Source organism: Glycine max, chromosome 19, assembly GCF_000004515.6.
Source record: "Glycine max cultivar Williams 82 chromosome 19, Glycine_max_v4.0, whole genome shotgun sequence".
Taxonomy (NCBI): Eukaryota; Viridiplantae; Streptophyta; class Magnoliopsida; order Fabales; family Fabaceae; genus Glycine; species Glycine max.
The window spans coordinates 38,820,215-38,847,569 of record NC_038255.2 but is presented as its reverse complement, the minus strand read 5'-3'; the positions used below and the strand labels follow the sequence as shown (position 1 = coordinate 38,847,569).

Below are 27,355 nucleotides of genomic sequence, written 5' to 3'. Positions count from 1 at the left end.
ACGAAGTTTGTTGGGAATAAATATCTAAATTTAATAAATTTTATTATTTATTCTTTTATGTCACCTTATTTTTTGTAAAGTTTTTGTAATTTAATTATTTTATTTTTTTACTATAATAGAGAGAACTTAATGGCGATGCATTTGTAAAATATGAGGAGTTTGTCTAAGACTAAGGTATAAAAATAGAGTTTTGGGTACAGTTTTATTTTGTACAGAGGTATATAAATAGAGTTTTATGTAACGAGTCAAAATATGCAATTAATAAAGGCATTTTTGTCAATTTCGCACAAATAATAGATCAATATAGTTTTCTTTTTTTATACAATGGTAAAAATGAGAATTAAACCTTAATCCGTATGCATCTACTCCAACATTCCACCATTAGGCAATTCCTATTGGGTTTGATCATTATAATTCATTCATCATAAGAAAAATAAAGTTTGAGTGTGGCATAGATATTAATATATGGAAGTTTTCAAGCCTGTTTTAAAAATAAAAAGGTGTTATTTAACAAAAAAACAATTTTAAAACTTTTATAGTAGTATTTTTTTCAACGTTAATTAGCATTTATAGTTTAGGATTTACAGGAAATTTCTCACTTTCTCCGTGAATGTGAATTTGATTCTCCTTGAAAACATCCAAAATGATATTTGGTAAGCATCTCTTCTCTAAAGAATACCTTGATATTCAATACTAGTTAAACCTCGACTCCACTCTTCAACATTAACAAGTCAATGAAATTCTATCTGATAAGAGTTTTTAACAAATTTAGTTATAAAAAAATAAAAGCAGAATAAAAGATTGAACACCAACATTAAGTTGATTCAAATAAAACTAAGTTGAATTTCTTAAATAAAATCTCAAATTCAAACTTTGCCGACCAAAAAAAAAATGTGATTGTAGAAGAAAACATTCGACCAAAAATATATACACAATTCTAATAACTTGGAATGCTTTGTTTCAAAAGTATATCGTGTATTTCAGTGAGTAGAGTATAAAGTAATAGTCAATGAGTGAGAAATCACTAGTTAAAATTTGTACAACTTGCATGCCAAATTCTTCTTTCCGAAAATTCATAAGGTTTTGACTTATGAATATACAAATCAAAAACGTTTGGGATGATAAATTTTGGACGCTCAATATTCTACGCAGTTTCTTATCAGACACTAACTAATATTTAGAAATTTGTAATCTCTAGACAAATAAGAATGGATTTAGAAATTTGTAATATCTAGACAAATAAGAATGGGGTACACAACACCCTTTGAGATCAGCCCCGTGATGTTTTGAAAAGTCGACTTCATTCATATGTCCCAAAAAGTCAAAGGCAATTCACGTGACAAGATCTTTTGCCTTGGTGTCTTATCTTTGCAACCGTAAGCATAAAGAAATATTGTATGCCTTCTTTTTTTCTTCATGAACAAGAATCATGTGCAACTTATAAAAGGCATCATCATATACAAAATAGTAGCCACCGATGCAATAAAATGTTCATAAGCTTCTAAAACAATTGCACCCCTTCCCCCCAAAACAAGTAACAAACCAACCACATCCCTTAACTAAAAAAACACATGCATTCCAATTTTTGTTTTCTACATTTAATACTAGTGAATCTCCACCGCCTTGTAGAAGGAACAACATGCTTTTTTTGTCATAGTTAGCAATTTAGCTCGTGCAATGAGAGAGTGAGATGGGAAGGGTGAATCTTAACAACAAAACCGTGTTACATTGCTCAAACTCGGCCAACATAACCTTTAGCTGGCTTAGAGAAGCATACATAATGATTTTATTGCAAGGGATGGTGAGAAACAAAAAAGGAAATTGTTACTTTCTTCTGTTTTTCTTTCTTTCATTTTCTTTTTTCATCTTACATCACAAACAGCGGCAATGTGTGTGATCAAGGCCTGCCACTTGGGGAATTTGACCTGAAAACACATACATACACCGTCTGGATCTTTTTAATCAACTATTTACACACATGATGACACAGCTTATATCCACTCAGATGAATGTGCAGCTTGCCTTTTGCGTAGCTCACATTTGTAGTGGAACTCTAGTTTTGTCTTGGCCGAGTGATACAATTCCAGTACTATGTTATACATGTAACACGAGTACTATAAGCATTAAAGATGCCCATTTAACAGTTCTAAGACAACCTGCAGAAGCTGCAAAAGGGGGATATCAGCATACAAGAAACAATGTTTCATAAAAGTCATGTAAGATGAGTTACCAGCAGCACTAAGAACTAAACAATTATCCTGCTTGCTGGTTAACCTACATGCAAAACCTTGTAGAAATTGGATAAGAGAAATGTTTAAAGAAGAGTTGCACATATGTATGACCCAACTAAGAAAGATGTGCTCAAACATGGGAACAAATTAGAAAACTAATATAAACTTTAAACTATATAACTATTGCCATGTTATTAAGCATACTTACATGAAGACAGTGGTGGCCCATGAGAATGTGTTTGAGAACGTTCAGGGGCTGGTTCATTCTTAGGAGGGGGCTCAGCATGAGCAAAAGCTACATTTGGTAAAGGACTCAAAGCAGGTACTGAATGAGAGACATGTGTTGGGGGTTCAACCTGTAGTTTTGGTGATGCAACAGGAACGGGATGATGTGGATTGATAATAGGGGCAACTGCAGGCATTGGAGGATGAGCATGCTTCCCAGAATTATGTGTAGACCTTTTTCTAAAATGACAATTAGGAGGCTCAGATTGAGAACTTTTTCCTGGTGCAGGTGCACTTTTTGAGGCAGCAGGAGAACCAACTTTGGGTGGAGTCACACCCTTCCTGGGTGTAGGTGTAGGTGTAGGTGTAGGTGTAGGTGCATGTGTGGGTGAGGGTGTAGGAGTTGGGACAGGTACTGGTACATGTATAGACATGGGTACAGGAGAAGTTGCAGGAGTACGATGGACATCATGGTGATGGTGATGATGATGATGATGTTGTTGATGATGGTGGTGATGGTGTGGAGGATGTGGCAGAGGAGCAGGAGAAGGCGACCACGCAGAACCACTACCATCATTGCCATGAAGGGAGTGTTGCAAGATGGATGAAAGTCGGACCTGCTTAACCTTACCAAATTCAGTGTGATTCAAGCCTAGATTATGAGGTCCCATGATGGTTTGAGCCAGTTGCTTTAGCCGCTCTTTTGATGGAGTAATCCCAACGGCAAGTAGAACGGTTGACTGGACAACAGTAGGAGCATCAACAGTTGAACCTTCAGAATTCGATAAGCTGATATACAAGTTCTGCAACCAACCTGAAAACCCAGTAAACATCCTATGACAAGTATTTTCATCATTTAAGAATCTTCTAGAAGAGAAAAATAAATTGTATATTATGTAGGGAATTTCCCATTTAGGACACTTTTCTGCGACACAATTAAAGACACTACTCACACTAGTGCAAAAGCAAACAAGCTGGCTTATTTTTTCAATATGTAATTTTCTTTCTTGCATAGTCCAATGCCAAACATGACTAACTTGAAACAGACAAATCCTACAACAGAACCCTTACACAAGAACTGGGTAGTGACCATTGACACATAACATATAATCAGAACTGAAAGTTGACCTCACACCAGAAGGTATATAAAATGATAACCATAAATAGTAAAAAAAATAGACAAACCTCAAAGGATGTCAGATATAATCCAGACTTCAGTTGACTAGTCAGCTCCTTAAAATTTGATTGTATTTGATAAATGGGGAAATTCAACTTAAAGCTGAATTTTGCTTGCTCTTTCTGAAGAGGAAATGCAGTCTGTTGTGGAATTATAGTAATTCCTCCCTTAAATTTCAGCACTTCAAAAGAGTAGGGATCTCCAAACAAGGATGAAGAAGTAAGGTGAAGAATTGATGGGCGTATAACCAGGGTTGTAAATGATGCTCTTATCAAACTGATGACAGCTGAAGACATTTCTGTATGTTTATCCTCAGGATCAACTGTAAAAACCACTCTTGTCTTGTTTGGCCCAGGTAAGGGATCTAGAGACCAGATGCCTACCTGAATTTTAACAAAAAAAGAGAAAGATATTAGTATGTAAATATTAATAGAAGGTACAGAAAGGAACTACTGAGAGAGAGGTACTTTGCTAGAGGGAGCATCTATCTCATCAAAAATTTCATTCGTGAGCTGAAATTTGTTATCTTCTAGCAAAGAGGCAGATTTATTAACAATAAAGCTTGCTACGATGTCATGACCTGCAAAAGTAAACAATATCATTAAGCAAAAAAAGTTAATAAATTGTGCTTGTCATTAAAAGAGTTTGACTTTCTAGGTAGTTGTTGCATACTCTTTAGTGTGGCAATGCATGATTAAGTAATAAAACTTCTTCACTAGCAATGTCTCAAAATTTATCCACAAATGATACATATAGATGCATGTAAGCATGAGGAAAATTTTATAAAGCATGTTAAACTGGTGCATGCAGACAATATGTGCGGAAATGCTGAATATAATTTTTGCAAGAGAAAGGAAGAGAAACTGAATAATGAGATTGGTGAAGAATCATCTTATGCTGAGGTAAATACAAAGTGTAAAATATTAAGGAAATATATTTACAATCACAGCTATCCGAATTACCAAACCAAACAACAAAATTGCTCGCAAATTTCTTTATTTTTTTTTGTTGATTTATTTTCTCAGCCCCTGCCTCCAAAACTCCCTTCTTATGATCCAATGTTACACCACACATTGCTACATCATTTCCCCCATTAGTAAGAAAATTTCTGCGGCAATAGAACATTTTGAATCTCTTACGGTGAAAAATGTGTTCAGCACAACAGATGCATAATGAGGTAGAATTTGAAATGACATCTAGTGGCAGGGCATATGGTGTCACAGTACCATTGTAAATAGATTTCCTAAATCAACCAAAAGCTTCACAACTTCAAGATTAAAAACAGGACTTGTAAGGAAAACATGAACTATCAATAAAAATTTGTTGGGTCATATCCATAGCTCAATCACAGCAAAGCATAGAATCTTCATTCAAGCCATTGCTTGGATAGACCAAGTCATCCAACTGACATCAGAAGCCACCATAGCAAAATTGTTTAATTCATAGTCATCACTAAGATAGAGAACTTATCTCTCTATATGTTATATATAATTTACAACCATGACCCCGTCTATATACATTTCAAAAGTATAAAACCACATAACCCTAAGTTCGACCCCCTACTTTCAGAATTGTGAATAAACACCGTCAAAATACACAATCACCAAATAAAGTAAATAAATAAAGCCTAAACGAGTCCAATGCACTGCCAAAACCATTATAAAAAAAGAAACTGAAGAAGCTCAAAAAATCCTCAAATCTTACTTAAATTAGCTATAAATACAATTAAAGTAACTACCCAAACGAAGAAAACGCGATCCCACAAACAAACTCAATTTCCCACAATATCTAAATCTCTTCCATTGGCCTATTAACAAACCCACAGTAATTAAGACACGAAATAACGCATTTAACCCCCCTGATTGAATTAAATTAAATAGCTAACAAAAGAACCGAATTTATTTCCTAAGGAACACACCCTTCATTAATCATCAATTCTAAACCTCAAATTAAATTTATTTTTTGTGTCCTCAATAGGCAATCCTACTAAAAAATGGTAAACCAAGTATTGACTCGAACTCGAAATGACTGATTAAGCTGAAACTACCCGTGTCAATTGTTCCATGCGCTCTATGGTAAAATCTAAAACAACGCTCAAAATTAAATCAATTTCACCCACATTCCTCTCAAACACCCCCCAAATCGCGAAAACCCAAAACCTCATTTCCTCCGAACCCAAAAACAGAAACAGATCTAACAATGCCGCCACTCACAAAACCCCCACCTTTGAATCTGGAACCACCATGTAGGTTCCTCCGATCTGCCAGGCTTATAAAAGGGGGCAACCAAAACGCCGCGGAGAGAAACACTGCCACCGACACAACCAGTACGAGTACGCATCTGACGCCGACAAGTTTCCGAATCCGAAAACAACGGCACCGACACGCCGCATTCCGCGGCGGATCCTCGTACAGGGGCAGAGGTTGCTGCTGTTCTTCCTCGGACTTTCCCATTGTAGAAGAAGAAGAAGAAGAAGAATAAAAAGAAGAAGAGGGTCACGACCCATTCGCATTGGTTGCACCCATTAGGAAACCGAGCACGAAGATGGGATCTTTTTTCAAGAGGGTGGGTGGGGTTGGGAAGATTTAGAAGTTTTCTAGGGTTTGAAGGTGAAGAGTGGGGGTGGAGGGGATAGTGATTAGTGAAGTAATGAAGTAACTTGTGCAGGGAATTCGACAGCTAGTGTCATTTTGTCTTTTGGAGAGAGATGGTGTTGTGTTGTGTTTTTTTTTTTTTTTTACATATTGTGAAAATTTGAAGTGGAAGCAAAGAGGAAAAGAAAAGAAAATGCGTTTATTTATTACTATAAAAAATTGCGCACTGAGTAGCACTAATGGAGGGAGAAATTAAAAAGGAGTGAGGTGTGCCAAGGAAGAAAGCATTTGGGGAGCAGTGAGGTAAGGTTTGACTCTTCCAAGTTAATATGCGCCACGTTTTTTTCTCTCTCGTACTTTGCTCGTGAAAATAGATAAGGATTTCTTTAAAAAATGTGTATATTTTAAAAAAACATTTTTTCTTCTAAAATTATCAAAATATACATTTTGTAAAAAAAATTATTTATTTTTGTCCTTGTAAAATTTAAATATATTATTTTTTGCCTAAAATTACACTCGATTGATTTTTATACTTAAGTGTCACTTTCTTTTTATACTTTTCTTATTCGTTCAATTGTTGATTATTATATATTCTTACATTTTTTTAGGGTTCAAATAGTCCACTCATTGGGAAAAAAAATATCAAAAATTTCCAAACCTACTTCCTTAACCTTCTTTGTCTTCTTTGAAATCTCAACCACTGTAGTCAGAACAAACACACACAAAAAGAACAATACTCCTGACCAAGGTTCATTGTTATCACACCAAGATCCAACCACCATAAGTGTGAGATCCAAATCTTCGAACCCATCTGTGACCACTATGAAGCCATAACCACACCACCATGAACCCATCGTTGGTCCTGTGGTGACCACCACACCACCCTTGGCCATCCCAAAAAGCTCCGTAACTAATTTGGGTCCATTGTAAATGTTTAGTGTCGTTGTAATTAGCATCGGTGTGAAGTATTTCTCTCTCCCCACTTGGTGTGTCAATTTGAGCATAGGGCACAAAGTCCATTTTCTCTTTGGCGAGTAGGTTCTTTTGAAAATCATATTCATTGTTGTTCTTTCTTTTTCCAAATTATTGATTCGAATTGTGGGTTTCAAATGGCTATGGTGGTTGAAAGTTTCATAGAAGGTGAGGGAAGAAGGATGTTAAGGTTGTTCTTGAGGTGGAGGAAGTGGTTTAAGGTTTTTCTAGTGATGTCATTGTTGAAAGAGATAGATATTTGGCAAATGATGATGAATCTTTGCTTCCCACCTCATCACTTGAATACACTATTTGGTTATTTAAGTGATAATGAGAATGATGTACAATTCCCACCTCATCATCTGAAACTGAAGTTGTTTCAACATTAATTCACAAAATGAGAGTATCTACTCTATGAAATCACACTAAACATAAAAATATGTACAATTCCTACAAAAAGAATCATAAATTGGAGGTAAAGCGTTATTTCCTAGCAAATATACAATACAAAACTAACTCATGAATAGCAACTAACAGGGTACGAATTTGGAGGCTATAAATTATGGTGGAAAAAGTTAGAGGATTTTTTTTTAAAGAATTTTTTAGAGTTATTTGATGATAAGCATGCTCTAAAACTATCATCTTATGATGTTTTAAGTGAGAATGTCTTACATATTTATGTTGAGTATTTGAAGGTAGTTAAGGAAAAAATATTTCAAGTAATTCAAACACATGGACAACAACTGAGATAGATGAGATTGCTAATGTTGGTTTCAAGGCTGGATTAAAGTTGTTGTGGAGAGTCATATTGATGTTGAGGGGTATTGTGCAGGTCCAACATAATGCTAACATGGAGGTTAGTGTGAAAGGTGATATGGATGAAGACTCAAATAATGGTGAGGAAGATACTAATAATGATGCGTTTGAAATTGAAGAAGTTGAGGATTTGAAAGCTTATTTATTGATACCAAAGAAGGATAACATATTTATGTCAAGAGACATAAAATTAAGCATCAAATTGTTGATGATTAATTGAGTAAAGAGTTAGATAACAAGAATGACTCAAATTCATATGTCGAAGTTAAAGTTATGGTGACTAAATTTAGGAAACACAATGTGTAAGAATTTTAAATTCATACTTGAAATTAAGTTCTCAAGTTCGAAACAATTTAACAATGTTGTAACGGAACATTCAATTCTAAATGAGAAGGAAGTAACATTTGTAAGGCATGATGCTAAAAAGGTTAAAATGGAATGTACACTGAAGTGTAATTTTTAGGGTATTTGTAGTCGAGATAAAGAAAGTTGTACTTATACCATTAAAATCATACATCCTAAGTATAAGTGTGGAAGAATGTTTGCCAATAAAAATGGAAAGACAATTTGGGTGTAAAGCAAATAGTGGAGAAATTAAAGTGTAACCCACACATAACAATTAATCAAGTGGTAGATGAGATTAGGTTGAGGTTTTCTATTGGAATCACAAGTTCCACTATTGAGAAGGTAAAAAATTAACACTAGAGATGAATGAGGGAGATGCTTGCAAGCAAGATGTTATGTTGTGATCTTATTGTGTTAAGGTGAAACGAAAATGAAATGATAATACATGCTTGTTAATTTTCTACAAACATAATTATAATGTTAACAACCTATTTTGAATTATTTCGACTAAAATACTAAAACTTTCATTGTAGGCAGAGAATTTCAAGGGAAACAACAAACAATCAGTAAGGGGCAAAGGGAAAGTAAGCCCAACAAATGAAGATTTAAAAATGAAAAACATCAGCTTAGAAAAACAAATGGTATATTGTGTTTTTTTTACATTTAATTAAGTCGTGTTATGTAAATGTATTTACACTATTTTTTAGGGTCACAATATTAAAGGTACTATTTCAAGTCTGATAATTAATGCATTTGAGATCTTTTGTGAAATTGAATTAAGTTTGTGGTGATGTTTTGTGATGATGTTTTACCTTTATTTATTGTAATTGAAATTAGCCTTGCATTGATAAAGTCTAGGGGGTGCTTGATTTACCTACTTTTTATTTTCATGTTCATTGAAAACAAAAAATTATACTAAAATTACGTTTGGTTTTAATTTTAGAAATTGTATTCTTTAAAATTTTTAGCAAAAGAATATCAATTTTGAAAATGAAAAAAAAATATCATTTTTGAAAACACACTTTCTGAAAATGGTGATTTTAACTACTTAATTTTTTTTCCAACTGATTCCGTATACAACCATCTCGTCATCTATTTTCTCTCTTATTTTGTTTTTTCTCTATGTAGAATACAAGGTAAAATCATTCTTTTTTCTTCATTTTGTTTGCTCATAATAAATTGTTAACTCATTGTCAAGTGCACCAATTTGTCCAAGTAGTAAATAAAATGAAAGTCCAGTATCAAGCCCATAGGGACTTTGTTTGTACTCAGAGTTATGTATATTCAATTTTAAAGTAATTAATGAATTGATTCAAATATTTGTGACATGTGACATTAAAAGTAAATTGACGTAAAATTAAAATAATTATCTAGCATGTGCAAGGCGAGAAAAACAAACACTCGGAGTGATGAAACGACGGTCGGTGCAGAATTACGAATATGTTGGGACTTAGCCTATCGAAACTACTCTTGATGCAATGTTAATGATTTTTCTCTATTCAATATTATCCCAATTATCACCTCTATCTACTCGTATACTCTAGCCATAAATTCTCACACGAAAGAGCCTAATTTACCTAATCTCTTAAGAGATAAACTAGTTAAATTGTATAATTAACGAAGATGCATATAACAGGCTAAATAACACAATTCTATCCCTAGAAATGAACTATTTAGATGTTCTTTTCCAGTTCTTAAGAGATAAATATTTTCCAATACCTAAATCCTAAAGCATAGCATGAATATGGATGATCAAGTCACAAGCATGAAAATAAGCATAAAAAAGAGACAATGAAACTGAAATAATATTAAATAGATAGTAAGAATCATTACATCAAGAGTTTTTGGTTGCTAAGCTCCCAACAATGGATGGTTTAGCCTCTCATTGTCATGAGAGACTTATAATTACAAAAAGAGATGAAGATGGATGAAGAGAATGAAGGGAAATGGAGAGAAGGTGGAAAGATTGCTTCAAAATGGATGAGTTCCCCCTCTTGGACGTGCCCTAGGGTGTTCTTCAGTATGGGAAACTGAATAATAATGTTCCCTCTCTTTTTCCCACTTAAAACGTAACTCAATTTTTTATTTTTGTGATTCTACGCTTTTAGTGAGGCTACACGTTTAGCTATGAGTAAGTGGCCACGCGCTAAGCGCGCCTTCATGTGACATCTGACTCCCAAAGTGGCTTCTTTGCGCTAAGCGAGGACTGCCTGTTGAGCGATTATATCGTACTGAGCGAGAGTCTCTATGCCTTCAACTCTCTTCCATGTCTTCTTTTGTGTTTCTACAAAAAAATACACCACCAAAACAATATAAATTTATCAGTTTGAGCATCTGCTTGACAAAAACTCAGAGGATGCCAAAATCCTAATGATTCACACAAAAGGAAGTGATAAAAGAGGGGGAATCCAATAATTTCTAAGTGACTTAATTACAAAATATATGTTGGATCGAGTGGCCTCGAAATAATTAAGAAGGGGAAGGTTGAATTAATTATGAACTTGTCTTGATTAATTAAAAAATTTATCCTTCTTAATATTACTAGATTCAATTAGGCTTTACTACTAAGTTATGAGAAAGTAAAGAACAGAAATAATAACTTAGACAAAAGTAAAGCAGAAATAAAAAGTACATAGCGAAAAAGTAAATAGTGTAGGGAAGAAGAAAACAAACACAAGTTTTTATATTGGTTCGGCAATAACCCGTGCCTACATCCAGTCCCCAAGCAACCACCGGTTCTTGAGATTTCCAATAACCTTGTAAAATCCTTTACAAGCAAAGATCCACAAGGGATGTACCCTTCCTTGTTCTCTTTGAACAACCAAGTAGATGTACCCTTCGCTGGAACTGATCCACAAGAGATGTACCCTCTCTTGTTCTCAGTATTACAACCCAAGTAGATGTACGCTTTACTTGTACCACAAAGGATGTACCCTCCAATGTGTTAAGACAAAGAATTCTTAGGCGGTTAGTCCCTTGAATCTTTGTAAGGGGAAACAAAAGATATCTCAGGCGGTTAGTCCTTTGAAATCTTTTATTTAAAGGGAAAGGGAAGAATCAAAAGAATTTCCAGGCGGTTAGTCCTTTGAATCTTTTGGCAAGAGGAAGAAGGAAGAATCAAAAGAATTCTCAGGCGGTTAGTCCTTTGAATCTTTTGGCAAGAGGCAAAAACTCTTAGAAAGATGTTGAGAAATGAATCAGAAAGTTCTCTCTTTGAATGAAAGGAATCTGTCTTTGAAATCCGTGTCATGGTCACATATTTATAGTCATTTAATGACTCAAGTTAAAAGTTGTGACTCTTGGCAATTTCTTCAAAACTAGTCACTTTTTAAAAGTTGTGACTCTTTTGAAAACTAGTCACTTTAAAAGTTATGACTCTTTTGAAAACTAGTCACTTAAAGGTTGTGACTTTTGAAAAAATCTTCAGAAATAAGTCACTTTAAGAATTGTGACTTTTGTTAATTTATTTTTCAAAATAAGTCACTGGTAATCGATTATCATCATAGTGTAATCGATTACACATCAACAGATGTGACTCTTCATGTTTAAATTTGAAAATCAAAACGTTTAGAAACACTGGTAATTGATTACAAGTATTGTGTAATCGATTACACAAGTTTGAAATGATTTGAAAAGGTTTTATCACAAGTTGTGACTCTTGAAATTTGAAATTTAACGTTTTAAAACATTGGTAATCGATTACATGATTATGGTCATTGATTACACCTTTGTAAATCAGTTTGAAAATAATGTTGACTACTGGTAATCGATTACTAGAGAATAAAACTCTTTGGTAAAAGATTTTTCTTTTTGAAAAATTCTCTTGATCAAAATTGTGTTATTCAAATTTTTCTTTTGAAAAAATCTTTTTATACTTATCTTAATGGTTCTTGAAGTTCTTGCATATCTTGAGTATTCTCTTGAAATTTCACTGAATCTTGATTCTTGATTGAACAACTCTTTGATTCTTGAAACTTGTTTGACTCTTGATTTTTGACTTGAGTCTTTGGCATCATCAATATAAACTTAGACAACTTTGATTCCACAATATACTTTTGCTCAACAAGTATCATGAATATATATTGTTCTCATGAATAAAGTATGCTATCATGGTGCTCCAAAGTTTATTATATTCGTTGCATAATTTAATTGACTTTTTTTTATATACATAATTTAATTTGCTTTGTACAATATGTATTATTTATTGTATAAGGACATATAACATATATTGATTACTATTTTTAGGAGATTTTGAAAATAGAAAATAAGAAATAAAACCAAACATATATTGTACATTTAAAAACCTTAATAATATATAAGTATAATATAATTGTGTTTATTCCTATTGTTAGGTATTTTGGTTTTAAGGCTAAGCTTGAAAACAATTTGTTAGGTTGTGGGCATTGTGGGATGTGTTATTATGTCTCACAATGCATTCGTGTATTTTGTTTTTGTGCAATTAATAAAGGTTGGTCCTAATAAGATAGGTAAGGTACAAGAGGCTCTTAATTACTATTTAATTGAGTCATATACTACACTTGAAGAAAAATATGGAAAATGAGTCTTATGTATTTTTTATATATCGGGAATTAGGTTATTGGTAGCTAAACAGAGTAACACTCTCACTGGCACATATGTTGGACAATTCATAATGAGGTTTCCTTAACCTTCATTTAAAGAAATGATTGAGAGTGTTGATCACTCAAAGTTTTGTGATTGTAACTATTATTTTGAATATATCAAAAGCCTCATTGGATGTTTTGAATGAATGACTCAATATACTTCTTTTAACATTTAAATTTTAGACAAATATGAATGTTATACTTATATTATATGTTTACTTTTTAGTTTAAACTTTAAACTAAACAAATGTGAACGCATAGTTTTGGTTAAAAAATGTTTAAATTTTTATAGTTTTATCTAATATGTATAAAAAGTATTTTTTTCCTAATCAAACATGTTACTGTAGAAGTACTTATAAGATCTTTTGTGTAATTTTGTAAAAAATACTTCTACAATTGGTACACCCAAACAAGTTAAAAAGCGCTTTTAATTTTTAAAAAAAAATGTTTTTTTATAATTGTAACCAAACATAAAACAATTTTTGCTTATATTATAGTTGCTTAAAAATAAATCACTTTTTTTAAAAGCATTTTTAAGTCTAAAAAAACAAATCCATATTCAATAATGAATTTACTTTTCTTATAAGTTCCTTCACCTTTTAAGGGTTTTGATTATTTCCCTTCCTTGTTTTTATTTCTATATTTTGTAGAATAGAAATATGTATTTGACTTCTTTGAGTTAATTCCATCTGATATCGTTGGCGATACTGGATTTAGTTACTTCTATTTTATTATTACTTTTTTTGTGGCACAAAGTATTAGACTATTTTTTTGTCACATAAATACTAGTTTTTTTAATATAATTAAGTTTTACCATTTTGAAATAAGAAAATATTTTAATACAATATTTATGTATAAGTGATTTAAATACTCGATTAAATGCTTATGTATAATGAGAGAAACACATGGTTAATTTTAATAGAAATATGTATTTGACTTCTTTGAGTTAATTCATTTTATATCTTTGATGGGACTGAATTTGGTTATTTCTATTTTCTTATTACTTTTTTTTGTGTTACAATTTGTGAGACTATTTTTTGTCACATAAATATTAATTCTTTAATATAATTAATTTTTATCATTTTGAAATAAGAAAATATTTTAATACAATATTTATGTATAAGTGATTTAAGTACTCGATTAAATTTTTATGTATAGTGAGAGAAACACATGGTTAAGACTTTAATATTTGATAATGCATGAACAAATATATGTTGTCTTAACAATTTTCTCTTCTAATTACTTTTATCATGTTTCATGTCAATTACTTTTGCCTTCAAATTAGCTTTTTACATTATTACCAAAAACTTAAATCATCAATCAAAATTAACTTTTGTGTGAATAACTAACCTACAATGTTATACACTTATTATACCTTACAAATTTTAGCTTTTCATTTGAGTTTTTGCATATAGACTACATATCAATATTGTGTTATTAAATGTTTCAAATAAGTTATTTATCAAAACATCACATTTGCATGGAAACTAAATATGTGCTTACAAGATTGAGATAGAATCGCATTCAACCAATCATACACTTTAATGGTAATCTACTTGATTTGTTGCATTTGATCATCCCATGCCTCCACATAGGTAGTCTTAGCAAATCCCTTGACAATGTACCACCAACAAAATTCTTCTTGAAATTACTATACAAATGTCTTGCATAAAATTTATGCTCAACACCTTCCAATCTCATCAAATGTTAGAAACAAGCCTTATTAATAACATTAGTGAAAAAGGTTCCTAGTCCGCATTCATAAATATCCGTCTATTTATTCTTACATTCTCAATATCTTAAAGTAAGAGATTATAAAATTATCTAAATTTTTTTGTTGTTTTTGTCTCCACAACAACCCAAACTAAAGAAAAATATTAATTATTATCATCTCCCTACATGGTTATCAACAATTATCCTCTATATTTTGTCTTAAGACGACATGCATCTAAATCTATGAATGGTTTATAGTTGATCATAAAACCCCTATTGCTTACACTTAATCATTTCTCTTTTTGCATCATTCTTGACAAATTTTAGGGTTAAATAAGTTTTTGGTCCACCAACTATTTCATATTTTGTTTTTTTTAAAGGCTTAATTATACAATTGATTTCTTAATTAAATTTAAAGTTCATTTGACACCCTTAATTATTAAAAAATTTAATTAGATCCCTCAATTATTAAAAATTTCAAATAGGTTATCTAATTATTTAAAAATGCTACCATCATATCTTTTATGCCACATAAATAAACATTTTTACATTAATTTTCAATTCAACCAACATAAAACAAGAAATTATTTTATCGATTCCAATGTAAAAATGACGTTCTTGTTAAAATTTGTGGCTCATGTAAATAAATATTTTTCTACTTTTTTGAAAATATAAAAATTAAATAGAAATTTAAAGTGATTAGAATAAATAATAATTACAATAGAAATTATAATTATAATCATGTAAAAAAAACAATTTAACGCGTTCTTATGGAAAATATATATTTTCTACTTATCTGAAAATAAACATAAAGTCAAATATAATATTATTATTCTCCAAAATCTTTTTTTTCAACAATATTCCAATAATACTTAAAATAATTTTTCAAAACTCTTATGAGAGAAAAATATCATATTCTCAACTTACAATTTTGAGAATAAAATTTTCAATCCACTAAACAAACACATGGTTTTTTTTTCATAAATACACCTTCTTTCTTTTGTTTCTTTTCCAATCTACACTATTTTGGAATTTAATTCCCAATATACACTACTTCAACCTTCTCTCTCTTTTTTGTTTTTTTTAATTTAAGATATTATAAAATATAAATATTGTATTATATAATTTTTTAATTGCTTTTAAAATTACTTATTTATTAAATTAAATTTTATAATTAAATTTTTTAATTTTTTTAAAGAATGATATTATTAAATATAATTATTTTTATTTTATTATTTAATTTACTTAACATATTTTTTAGGTGAATATTTTTATTTAAAATCTGAATTTTATAATATAATTATTTTTAATATAATTATATTACTAAATATAATTAGTGTGTTTATGTCATTAGATTTAATTATTAGAAATGAGATGATTTTTTGTTTAACAACTTATTTATAAAAGAACAATACATTATATTATCAATAAAATACTTAAACAATTACACTTTGACTAAGGAAAAAAATTATGATGAAGATATGTTAGGACAATTGTTTCTTTTATGACCATGTTGTTAGCCAATTTTACATTTTTTTTTATTTTTCTTCATTTTTTTTCTTTGTCTATCTCATTAGTAATACAAGTTGAAACTGAATGACCTCTTAACGTTCTAGTTAATACTGTTGCCCCTATGACAGCAAACAAAACAATAATTGCTAATTGAATATCTTTAGAGATATTTTTAATGTATTTTTATTATAAAAAAATAATTCATATTTAAAAATTATGAGTATTTTTAGGATGCAAGTCATAAATAATAAAAATATTAATTTTTATCACTTAAACAAAAAATAACTGTTAAATAAATATTTTTTAAAGATATTTTTAATATATTTTTATTTAAAAATATTTTTAAAGATATTTTCAACATAACAATTACTATTCTTTTTAAAATTTTATGTCTATATTTTTACTATATTTTTTAATTTATTTTAATACTACTAACTAATTTTTTTATTTTTTAAATTAACGAACATAAACAAAATATAAACAAATATAAATTTAAATTGCAACACTTACCTGGGTTTCCCCTTCCATCCTTCACTTCAAAACTCAACTCTCTCCCTTCGCTTCTTCTGATTCGCATTCGACAGCAACTGCGTTCGTTTCGTTTTCGCTCCCTCTGTCGTTTTTGCTAATTCGCTGCGTTTCGTAGCTCCTCAATCATGGCCAAAGGCGTAATCTCAGACGAAGAAGGTGAGCCCTAGAAACTCCCTAATTCCTCTTTGCAGTCTTTTCCCCTTCGAAGTTTCTCACATTTTCTGTTTATTTGGCACTTCAATGCGCGCAGACGACGTCGAACTCGACGAGGAAGAGAGGGAACCCGTCGACGGTGACGAATTGGAAGAGGGTCGCGATGTAGACAACGAAGAAGAGGACGAAGAAGAGGGTATGGGCTTTGATTGGTTCGAAATTTCTGAACTACGCGCTTCGTGAATGTTATTTTTTGTTTTATTTTATTTTCCAGTTTTTTTTATTCGCATGCTAATTTCTTCAGTGGCGGTGTTGGGTTTGTTAGAACATTAGGGTTTCAACCTTGAGAGTTTAGCATTTTGTTCTTTTTTTGTTTTTGATGTTTTTCATTTTGTTTTTGCTTATATGAATGTGATATTTAAGATGGTTTCTTATTTTCTGTAGCCAATAATAATGTCCATAGGATTATCCCTTCATGGGCTTTATGCCATCTTATTATTGTTGCTGATCCTCTTTTTCTGTTCCTCCTCACTTCAGAAGGGCAGGATGAATATGAAAACGATGGGTTTATAGTGGACGACATTGAGGACGAAGAGGAGGAGGATGAAGAAGAAGAGAGAGCAGAAAGTGATGATGAGCGACAGAAGAAGAAAAAGAGGAAGAAAAAGTCAGTTTAATTTTTATCACTAATGTATTTTTTTACCTCTGTTTGTGGTTGAAGTTGATGAACTTATATGTTTAGAGAAGAAAGCACAATGATTGGTAATATATAATTTTTTTTTTTATTAATTTAGATATATTTGTATGTGTGTATGTGTATTTATTTGATAATCACTCTTGCATCAAGTAGCTGATAGGTTTTTTCCTTAAAACTATTCACATGTTGTTTGAATGACATAATTACATATAAATCTGTCTTTTATTTTTTTTAAAAGTTCAACAATGCGCATGGCTGGCTTCTGCCCTTCCTTTTTTCTCTGGTACCCCTTGGTTCATTCTGTGTCCCTTTGGAGGGAGATCGACATTGGATTGAATTTTTTTGATTATTTGCTTTTGTCTATACTTGGTTGAAATTTTAAACATCAACGATGTTAACATTCATATTTGACAAATTAATCTCACTATTTTAGGGAGGAGTATGTCCTTGATGAAGATGATTATGAATTGCTGGAGGACAATAATATCAATATTCATCGTCGGAAGGTTTTGAATTTTTTGTATATGTGTTTCAATTTTTTTTTATTAATGTTGGCTTTCAGTGGATAAATACCATGCTATATATACAAATTTATTGACAATAATTTTTTATAATTCATAAGGAGAGCAAAAAGTTCAAGCGGCTGAAAAAAGGCAGGAGGGATACCGAGGAGGAGCCCTCTGGGCTGTCTGATGAGGAGGAGTTTGTTGGAAGTGGTAAAGTTGGGCGAACTGCTGAGGAGAAGCTTAAACGCAGTTTATTTGGTGATGATGAAGGTATGCTCCGGTTGTGGTGGTCTATTCTTTTGGTTTTACATTGACAGTACTTGATTGTTGTGGGAAAATTACTTTCACACTGAATGAATTATAGATATATCACTTTTGGATAAATGAATTCTGAGCTTGGAGATATTCTCTGAAGAACAATTTTGTAAGAAAGAGTTAACTGTCTCATGTGGAATGCCATTTTGTATGCCAAAAGTAATTTATGCTCATACATGCACCAATAGCCAAGCACTTGTTTACTATGCCTTCCATGTATTACAGGAGCTCCACTTGAAGACATTGCTGAAGAGGAGGAGCAAGGAGAAGAGGAAGAGGATGCAGACATTGGAGAAGATGATGAAATGGCCGACTTCATTGTGGATGAAGAAGAAGTTGATGAGAATGGGGCTCCTATGAGGTATTTTAAATGTGTTTTTTAATTTTTATTGTTAAGAATCAATTAATTTGATCTAAGGATCTGTTACTGCAATTCTATATAGGCAGAAGAAGCTGAAGAGAAAGAAAACTAGGCAGGCTCCTGGAGTCTCTTCTTCAGCTCTACAAGAAGCTCAAGAATTATTTGGTGATCCAGATGAGTTGATTCTGAATCGCCAGAAAAATCTAGAAATGAGTGAATTTAGAGAGACTAGACTTGAAGATGAATTTGAGCCTATTGTTCTTTCTGAGAAATATATGACAGAGAAGGATGACCGGATTAGGGAGCTTGATATTCCCGAGAGAATGCAGGTCTTCTGAGATCTCTGTGGACATAGATAAAAATTTTCTGATTATTGAAGTGCTCTCTTGTATGATAAACTGCTTTTATTTTTATTATTATGTAGATATCAGATGAGAGTACTGGTGCTCCTCCGTTGGATGCAAGTAGTATAGATGAAGAGAGTCAATGGATTTGCAAGCAACTTAAAGATGGAGCAATCTCTTGGATTCCCAAGAAGATTTCAAACTCCCAGAATAATGAAGAGGATGACTTACCAGTCGACAAGGATGATATTATCAGATTTTTGGAACTGCATCATGTGCAAAAATTAGATGTTAGTATTATTTTATTCATGAGTTTTTGAATATATTGTTAGTTTTATCTTAATTTTCCTAATGTGGAAATTTTGTCTTCTAGATTCCTTTTATTGCTATGTATCGGAAGGAGGACTGCTTAAGCCTATTAAAAGACCTAGAGCACCCTGAAGCTGGTGATGATAATTGGGATAAGAATGACAAGACACCTACTCTGAAATGGCACAAGGTCTGTGAACATTGATTTTGGTAATCATTTGTTACTATTATGTTTGTATGTTTATTATTAATAATGCAGTTAAAAATCTGCTAATGGATTCATTGTGCATTGTTTAGGTACTTTGGGCTCTTCAGGACTTGGACAAGAAGTGGTTGCTTCTTCAGAAGCGGAAGAGTGCCCTCCAGTCATACTATAATAAACGGTTTGAAGAAGAGTCCCGTCGTGTGTATGATGAAACAAGACTAAACTTGAATCGTCAATTGTTTGAATCAGTTATGAGATCGCTGAAGGAAGCAGGATCTGAGAAGGAGATTGATGATGTTGACTCCAAGTTCAACTTGCATTTCCCACCTGGCGAAGCTGGTGTTGATGAAGGACAATACAAGAGGCCTAAAAGGAAGTCTATGTATAGCACTTTCAGTAAGGCTGGTCTTTGGGAGGTTGCAAGCAGGTTTGGATGTAGTCCTGAGCAACTTGGATTATGTCTAACTGAAGTTAACCTGGTAAGCATGCTTAGATTTGGAACTGCTGTTTGTTTTGACCCTATACTAAAGGTTTTGTTTTCCATGCCCTGTAGCAAGAGTTGGAAGATCCAAAGGAAACACCAGAAGAGATGGCTTCCAACTTTACATGTGCTATGTATGATACCCCTGAAGAAGTACTTAAATGTGCCAGGCACATGGTATGTATCTGTAACTTTGTTCGTTCTCATTATAAGGCTGCCATTGTTTGATCCTGTTTGTTATTTTGTTCCAGGCAGCTGTTGAGATAAGTTGTGAGCCTAGCATTAGGAAATATGTACGTAGCCACTTTCTTGATCATGCAGTTGTCTCAACTTGTCCTACTGCTGATGGAAATACAACAATAGATTCTTTCCATCAATTTGCTGGGGTGAAGTGGCTGCGGGAGAAGCCTTTGTCTAAGTTCGATGATTTGCAATGGCTCCTTATACAGAAAGCAGAAGAGGAGAAACTCATTCAAGTTATTATTAAACTGCCTGAGCAGTATCTTAATAAGTTAATAGACCAATTCAATGAATATTATATTAGTGACAGTGTTAGCAGATCTGCTCAACTGTGGAATGATCAGAGGAAATTGATACTGCATGATGCCATTTTTCGATTCCTTTTACCATCAATGGAAAAAGAGGCAAGAGGTGTCTTGGCAAGTAAAGCAAAGAATTGGTTACTTATGGAATACGGGAAAGCCTTATGGACTAAGGTTTCTGTGGGACCTTATCAACAGAAGGAAAATGATCTTGGCTCAGATGATGAGGCTGCTCCTCGGGTTATGGCGTGCTGTTGGGGCCCTGGAAAGCCACTAACAACTTTTGTCATGTTAGATTCATCAGGTGAAGTGCTTGATGTGCTTTACACTGGGTCACTTACCTTTAGGTCACAGAATGTTAATGACCAACAACGGAAGAAGAATGACCAGGAACGGGTGTTGAAGTTTATGACCGATCACCAACCACATGTTGTTGTTTTAGGAGCAGTTAACTTGTCTTGCACCCGTTTGAAGGAAGATATATATGAGGTTTGTGTGTTGATTTCTATGTTATGCCCGTATGTTGGTGAAATAGATTGGAGGATTCATCACTTTTATGATGTTGTACCTTTCCCCACAATTGTAGGAATTCTTATCCCCTTTTAATTCCAATCACCTAACCATACATGGAAATGGGAAGGATCAATTCTTATTCGTATTCCTATTTTGATTCCCATTCTGCTCCCTCATACCAAATATGCACTTAGTAGATTTGATTGTTTTTAATATACCCATATTTTCCCAAATACACTATTCGAATTGGTCATCTTTACCTTCTACTGGGTAAGTTGATGATGTATGATAATTACAATTAAGCTGTAATAAATTGCCTGAGTAATGGTGTCACTAGTTTATAGTTATTTATTTGCATACGAATCCTATAAGTTGTTTGATTCATGTATTTTTCTCCACTAGTGGGAAAAGGCTTTTGTTGTTGTCATGTGGTGGGTCTTATCTGTGATTTGGTCTACTTTTATCAGGTCATTTTTAAGATGGTGGAGGAAAATCCTAGAGATGTTGGGCATGAAATGGATGGGCTCAGCATTGTCTATGGGGATGAATCTCTTCCTCGTCTTTATGAAAATTCTAGAATTTCCTCTGAACAACTTCCTTCTCAACAAGGTTTGCAGCTCCCTCTCTTTAAGGAATCCCATAATTCATCCTATATATATATATATATATTTTTTTTTTTTTGCATTGATCGGTATATATAAGATTTTATCTTCTTACTTTAATAGGTATAGTGAGGCGAGCTGTTGCTCTTGGACGTTATCTCCAGAACCCATTGGCAATGGTTGCAACATTATGTGGACCTAGAAAGGAAATACTGTCATGGAAACTGAGCCCTTTGGAGAGTTTTCTCAACCCGGATGATAAATTTGCAATGGTCGAGCAGGTTATGGTAGATGTCACCAATCAGGTTGGCTTAGACATTAATTTAGCAATAAGTCATGAATGGTTATTTGCTCCGTTACAATTTGTTTCTGGGCTTGGTCCACGGAAGGCTGCATCCTTACAGAGATCCCTTGTAAGAGCTGGTGCAATTTTTACTCGGAAGGACTTTCTGACTGAACATAAACTTGGTAAAAAGGTGTTTGTCAATGCGGTTGGTTTCTTGCGTGTCCGGCGAAGTGGTTTAGCTGCTAGCAGCAGCCAATTTATTGATTTGCTGGATGATACACGAATTCATCCTGAATCTTATATTCTTGCACAAGAGTTGGCCAAAGATGTGTATGAAGAAGATGGCACAGGTGATGCAAATGATGATGATGATGCACTGGAGATGGCCATAGAGCATGTGAGAGACCGACCTAGTTATTTGAAAAACCTTGATGTTGAGCAATATGCTTCTGGGAAAAAACGTCAGAATAAAATACAAACTTTCTATGACATAAAAAGAGAATTGATTCAAGGTTTTCAGGATTGGCGTAAGCAATATGAAGAACCAAGTCAAGATGAGGAATTCTATATGATTTCAGGTGAGACTGAAGAGACCCTTGCTGAAGGCAAAATCGTCCAAGTCACAGTTCGCAGAGTGCAAGCCCAGAAAGCAATATGCGGGCTTGAATCTGGAATGACTGGAATCCTCTTGAAAGAAGACTATACAGATGACTGGAGAGATATAATTGAATTATCTGATAGGCTACATGAAGGTGACATGCTCACTTGTAAAATTAAGTCAATCCAAAAGAATAGGTATCAAGTCTTCCTTGTATGTAAGGATAGTGAAATGAGAAGTAATCGGTTACAGAATAACCGTGATATTGACCCCTATTACCATGAAGACCGAAGCTGTTTTCAGAGTGATCAAGACAAAGCTAGGAAAGAAAAGGAGCTTGCAAAAAAGCATTTCAAGCCAAGGATGATTGTTCATCCACGCTTTCAGAACATAACTGCAGATGAAGCAATAGAGGTTTGTAACTGAATATTTTTATGTTAAATTATGTATTTTATTGGCCTTCTGTTAGAATCATAATTGGATTTTCCAAACTTGTGAAATTGTTCTAGTTTTCTGTGTATGCACATCTCAACATGTCTTTGAAGTTGGAATTTAGAAGTCAATCATTGGTGAGAATTTTTTTTTTCAATGATTGACTCCTAAACGTAAATTGGTTGTATGTACTGGGAAAGTTGGTTTGGATGTGATCACTTTGAAACGATTTATGTACTTGAGGTAGATTCATAGTAATATTTCCTTATTTTATTCTTTTTCTCATTGGTTGCTTCTTATTTTGAAGAATAAGCCCATGATATTCTCTGAAATAATGAATAATTTTGCTTGCTTGATTTTGGTGCTTAGAGATCATAGATTCAAATAAATCCATTGGGGTTCTAGTTCTTAAAATTTGTGTGGGTTTTTGGTGTGATGAACTTGGTCTTTGGTAGGATTGGATATATAAAACACCATCTTCTGAGCAAGTAGTCATTAAATGAAAAAGATCCTAATTTGATTTTTTCTTTAGCAAAGATTTAAGGATTGATATGGTGCTAGCTTAGCTTTGCCTCTATCTTTATACAGTTCTTGTCTGACAAAGATCCTGGAGAAAGTATTATCCGTCCTAGTTCACGAGGACCTTCATATCTTACTTTAACTCTCAAAATTAATGATGGAGTATATGCCCATAAGGATATAGTTGAAGGTGGGAAGGAACACAAGGACATTACAAGCTTACTCCGAATTGGGAAGACACTAAAAATTGGAGAGGACACTTTTGAGGACTTAGATGAGGTAAGTCTTCCCCAATTTTCTGGATGCATTGCTTGTGACTGTATGACTTACTTTTTCCTACTGATTGTTGTTTAGGTTATGGACCGCTATGTTGATCCCTTGGTGGCTCACTTAAAGGCAATGTTAAACTATCGCAAATTCCGAAAGGGTACAAAAGCAGAAGTTGATGAACTTTTGAAGATGGAGAAAGCCGAGTATCCGATGCGCATAGTCTATAGTTTTGGCATCTCCCATGAACATCCTGGCACATTTATATTAACTTACATAAGAAGTACAAATCCACACCATGAGTACATTGGGCTTTACCCAAAAGGATTCAGGTTTAGGAAAAAGATGTTTGAGGACATCGATAGGCTTGTAGCATATTTTCAGAGGCATATTGATGATCCCCAGCATGATTCAGCCCCTTCGATTAGATCTGTGTCTGCTATGGTACCAATGCGAAGCCCTGCAACTGGTGGCTCATCTGGGGCATCTGGGGGTAGTGGTTGGGGTGGTGGTTCAAACAGTGAGGGTGGCTGGAGAGGTCACTCTTATGATAGGGGGGATCGATCATCTACTCCTGGTTCCAAGACAGGTATATTGATTTGGTTTTGAATTCAGCTGTATTAAGTTTTCATATATTCTTCTTGGAACTAGTTGGGTGTTGGACTGGCTAATTATTGTTGTCTGGTTATCTAATCAGTATGCTCTTGCAGCTTTGCTGGGTTAAATAAATTTAGTTTAGTTATTTTTCCTCGGATGTCATCTGGTAGCCCCGGCTACCTGCTGCTTGTTAAGTATGCACACTTTCATGCTCATGTATCTGTAGGGATCACAAGTCTTCTACAGTTAAAATGCTGACTGGTTTCCTCTTCTCCTTGTTTCTGTTTAACCTATGTAGTCAATAGCAGCCGCTATAGCGGCGGAGTGGAGCGGAGCGGCCCCCATCCGCGACGGGCACCTCTGTAGCGGAGCGGTTTCATGTCGCGGCTGGAGCGGCCGCACAGGACGGAGCGGCGCGGGTTCTGGATCGGTTTTTTGCGCCGCTACTTCGAAGCACCCTCCCCTTTTCCTCCTCCTCCGCCACCCTCCGTCCTCCTCCCCCTCACGTGCCGCCGTGGCGGCTTCATCCCTTCCTGCCTCTCCGACGACGCTGTCTCCACGTGCAACTTCGACCGTGGCTTCACCGTGATCGTCGCCATCCTCCACCGCATCGAGCCCCTCGACAACTCCGCCATCTCGAAAGGTGTGTCCCCCGCCGCCAGAGACTCCGCGAAGCAGACCATTTCCACCATGCTTGGATTGTTCCCCTCCGACCACTTTTCTGTCATCGACACTGTCTCCAAACACCCCCTCCACCGCCTCCTCTTCTCCTCCCACAGGTTAACGTAGTTTATGAAGAATACGGATGGTTAACGTAGTTTATGAAGGAACACTTGGTTTAAAGTTTAATTAAAAATATTAGAATAGAGGGTGGGATTGGCCGCTCCGCCATGCCGGTATTGATTATGTGTTCGGTATTGATTATGTGTTTAACATGTTATCCAATTAGTTTTCACCTGTCATTTTTCCAGGAAGATCTGACAATTTTTTTTTTCAATCTAAAATTTATGTCCGTGTTTCTTTTGTTCTACAGGACGAGGTGAATACAGAAACAATGGGAATCAGGACGAACATCCTAGTGGAGTGCCTCGTCCATATGGTGGTGGACGAGGACGTGGTCGTGGCCGAGGTTCTTATAATAATAGAGGAGACAACTCCAATAATGAAAGACAGGACTCTGGTTATGGGGGCAGATGGGGTTCTAATAATACAAAGGATTCTGATGATGGTTTAAGCAATTTTCCAGGGGCCAAGGTTCAGAATTCTCCTGGAAGAGAAGCTTTTCCTGGTGGTTGGGGTGGTGGTGGAAGCGGTGGAGGTGGAGCTAGTAACAGTGACAATGGTGGCTGGGAACAAGCAAGTGGTGGTGCTGGTCCAAGTGATGGTGAACAAGGAAGCTCTGGCTGGGGATCTGCCACAAAGAAAGCAGCATCTGGGAACGGATGGGGGTCTGGAAATTCTGGCGGTGGTTGGTGAACTCACCTCACCTCTGAGAACTTAGATTAGCTTTACCCGCAGTAGGTTGATCCTGAAGTAATCCTTTTTTCCCCCTGAAATGAATGGATTATGATACTTGGGTAATTTCTTTTTGCAATGAAATGAATTCTGACTGTTTCTTTGAACTTGGGTCCCTGCATGGTGGATGGTGGTTAGGGTTTGTCATGTAAAGCACCACATTTGTTCATAACTGTGACACACCCGGAGAATTAATGCTTTGGATATCAGGGGAGCAATTTCCATTCCTGAAACCCGAGCATATTTGTATGCACCCGACGAGCGAACAGATAAGTTATAAAGGGATGCAGTTCCCGTTGAGAATGGTGTGTTTGCGCCTCTTATATTGGAATATACCAAATAGTGATATGGTGCCCGCATTATAAATATACTAGTATTAGAACCCGGGCGTTACCATTATTTTGGAATGATTAATCAAATAATGATATGAATTTAGATGAAATATTTTGGATATGAACTCAGTCATGTGCACCTACATTTTAACTATAAGATTAGCATTGTCTATGAAAATAACTTTCAATTATATGAACAACAAATTGTCAATGCACAGGTAATATTATTAATTATTATATATAAGAATTATTTTTATTAATATAATTGACATATAAGTTTAAATATAAAAATTTTGTAGAAAATATTCTTTCTCTTAAGTTAAATTTAATTTTTTTTATTTGATTACGGATAAAAAAAATCTTATTTGATTTCATAAAAAGATGTTTCCTGAGTTTTATTTTATACATAATTTTTATATTGATAAATTTATATTCAAGTTCATATAAATTATATAAATTAAATTTATCGAGATTGCTTCAAAAGATTAATCCCTTTTTATTTATAATCTATAATAATTATTTTGAATCAAAGAACATTTTTAATTGTCATTTTTTAACAAGAGTGTTTTTAATTGTTTTTCTTTAACGAAAGTGCTTTCAGGTTTTTTTTCTAAATATATTTTATCTCTTTCAGTTTATCATTTCCTATATTTTTAATTATAATTTGAATATCAACATATTTGAAAAAAATTATCAATAAATAAAGATAATATTTTATTATAGGTTTAAATATGATTTTGATTCTTAAAAAATAAAATTTTTTTGATTTTGGTTCTTTATTTTTTTTAGTCCCTATAAAATTTCATACTTATTGGTTTTAGTCAACTAAGTGAAGTAATAACATTAACGTGTGTTTTTAAATTCTTATCTATTAAAAAACAATTGACTACGTTAGATTATTAATTGATAAAGGATTTAAAAATATATTTTACTAAAAAATTACATGCAATTGTCATATCACACTCTATACTAATGTAACAAGTCATTATGTGATCATCGCTATTATGTTATCGATTAACTTGTTATTTGACAGTGATAATTAA

The 27,355-nt window shown here is 33.6% G+C and overlaps 2 protein-coding genes across 6 annotated transcripts; one reads left to right on the top strand and one right to left on the bottom strand.

Annotated features, from left to right (window-relative positions):
- Positions 1–1,706: 1,706 nt before the first annotated feature.
- On the bottom strand, positions 1,707–6,485 carry LOC100792490 (uncharacterized). The gene is made up of 5 exons (XM_003554050.5): positions 5,858–6,485; positions 4,101–4,213; positions 3,642–4,016; positions 2,440–3,259; positions 1,707–2,165 (listed from the first exon to the last, which is right to left on the bottom strand). Exons 1-5 carry the CDS (start codon positions 6,084–6,086, stop codon positions 2,095–2,097), a joined length of 1,608 nt encoding a protein of 535 aa, XP_003554098.1. The 5' UTR covers positions 6,087–6,485; the 3' UTR covers positions 1,707–2,094.
- Positions 6,119–26,280, top strand: LOC100809136 (transcription elongation factor SPT6 homolog). Of its 5 annotated transcripts, XR_001386546.3 has the most exons (18): positions 16,719–16,894; positions 16,989–17,087; positions 17,429–17,558; positions 18,022–18,094; positions 18,211–18,364; positions 18,635–18,770; positions 18,853–19,099; positions 19,195–19,404; positions 19,488–19,613; positions 19,721–20,107; positions 20,182–20,286; positions 20,361–21,140; positions 21,632–21,773; positions 21,890–23,064; positions 23,671–23,880; positions 23,956–24,457; positions 24,579–24,659; positions 24,764–24,905. XR_001386546.3 is itself a non-coding variant. In XM_006604246.4 (17 exons), the coding sequence occupies exons 1-17, from the start codon at positions 16,864–16,866 to the stop codon at positions 25,939–25,941; spliced, it is 4,950 nt and encodes a 1,649-aa protein (XP_006604309.1). In that variant the 5' UTR covers positions 16,690–16,863; the 3' UTR covers positions 25,942–26,280. The 5 variants fall into 5 exon arrangements, 4 of the variants coding, with proteins under 4 accessions (XP_040868447.1, XP_006604309.1, XP_040868445.1 ...); XM_006604246.4 differs by lacking the exons at positions 24,579–24,659; positions 24,764–24,905 and adding an exon at positions 25,499–26,280 and having other exon boundaries at positions 16,690–16,894; XM_041012511.1 differs by lacking the exon at positions 24,579–24,659 and having other exon boundaries at positions 24,764–24,906.
- The last annotated feature ends 1,075 nt before the right edge of the window (positions 26,281–27,355 follow it).

What these genes read in the sequence shown, in the direction of transcription:
- LOC100792490 (XM_003554050.5), bottom strand. Translation starts at nt 6,086, where the DNA reads ATGGGAAAGTCCGAGGAAGAACAGCAGCAACCTCTGCCCCTGTACGAG. An exon ending in TATATCTGACATCCTTTGAG is followed by an intron (nt 3,260 to 3,641) that starts GTTTGTCTATTT and finishes GGTTGGTTGCAG; the next exon opens with AACTTGTATATCAGCTTATC. An exon ending in TGGGCCACCACTGTCTTCAT is followed by an intron (nt 2,166 to 2,439) that starts GTAAGTATGCTT and finishes CCCCTTTTGCAG; the next exon opens with CTTCTGCAGGTTGTCTTAGA.
- LOC100809136 (XM_006604246.4), top strand. Translation starts at nt 16,864, where the DNA reads ATGGCCAAAGGCGTAATCTCAGACGAAGAAG. An exon ending in TTTATTTGGTGATGATGAAG is followed by an intron (nt 18,365 to 18,634) that starts GTATGCTCCGGT and finishes CATGTATTACAG; the next exon opens with GAGCTCCACTTGAAGACATT. An exon ending in ATCATGTGCAAAAATTAGAT is followed by an intron (nt 19,405 to 19,487) that starts GTTAGTATTATT and finishes TTTGTCTTCTAG; the next exon opens with ATTCCTTTTATTGCTATGTA.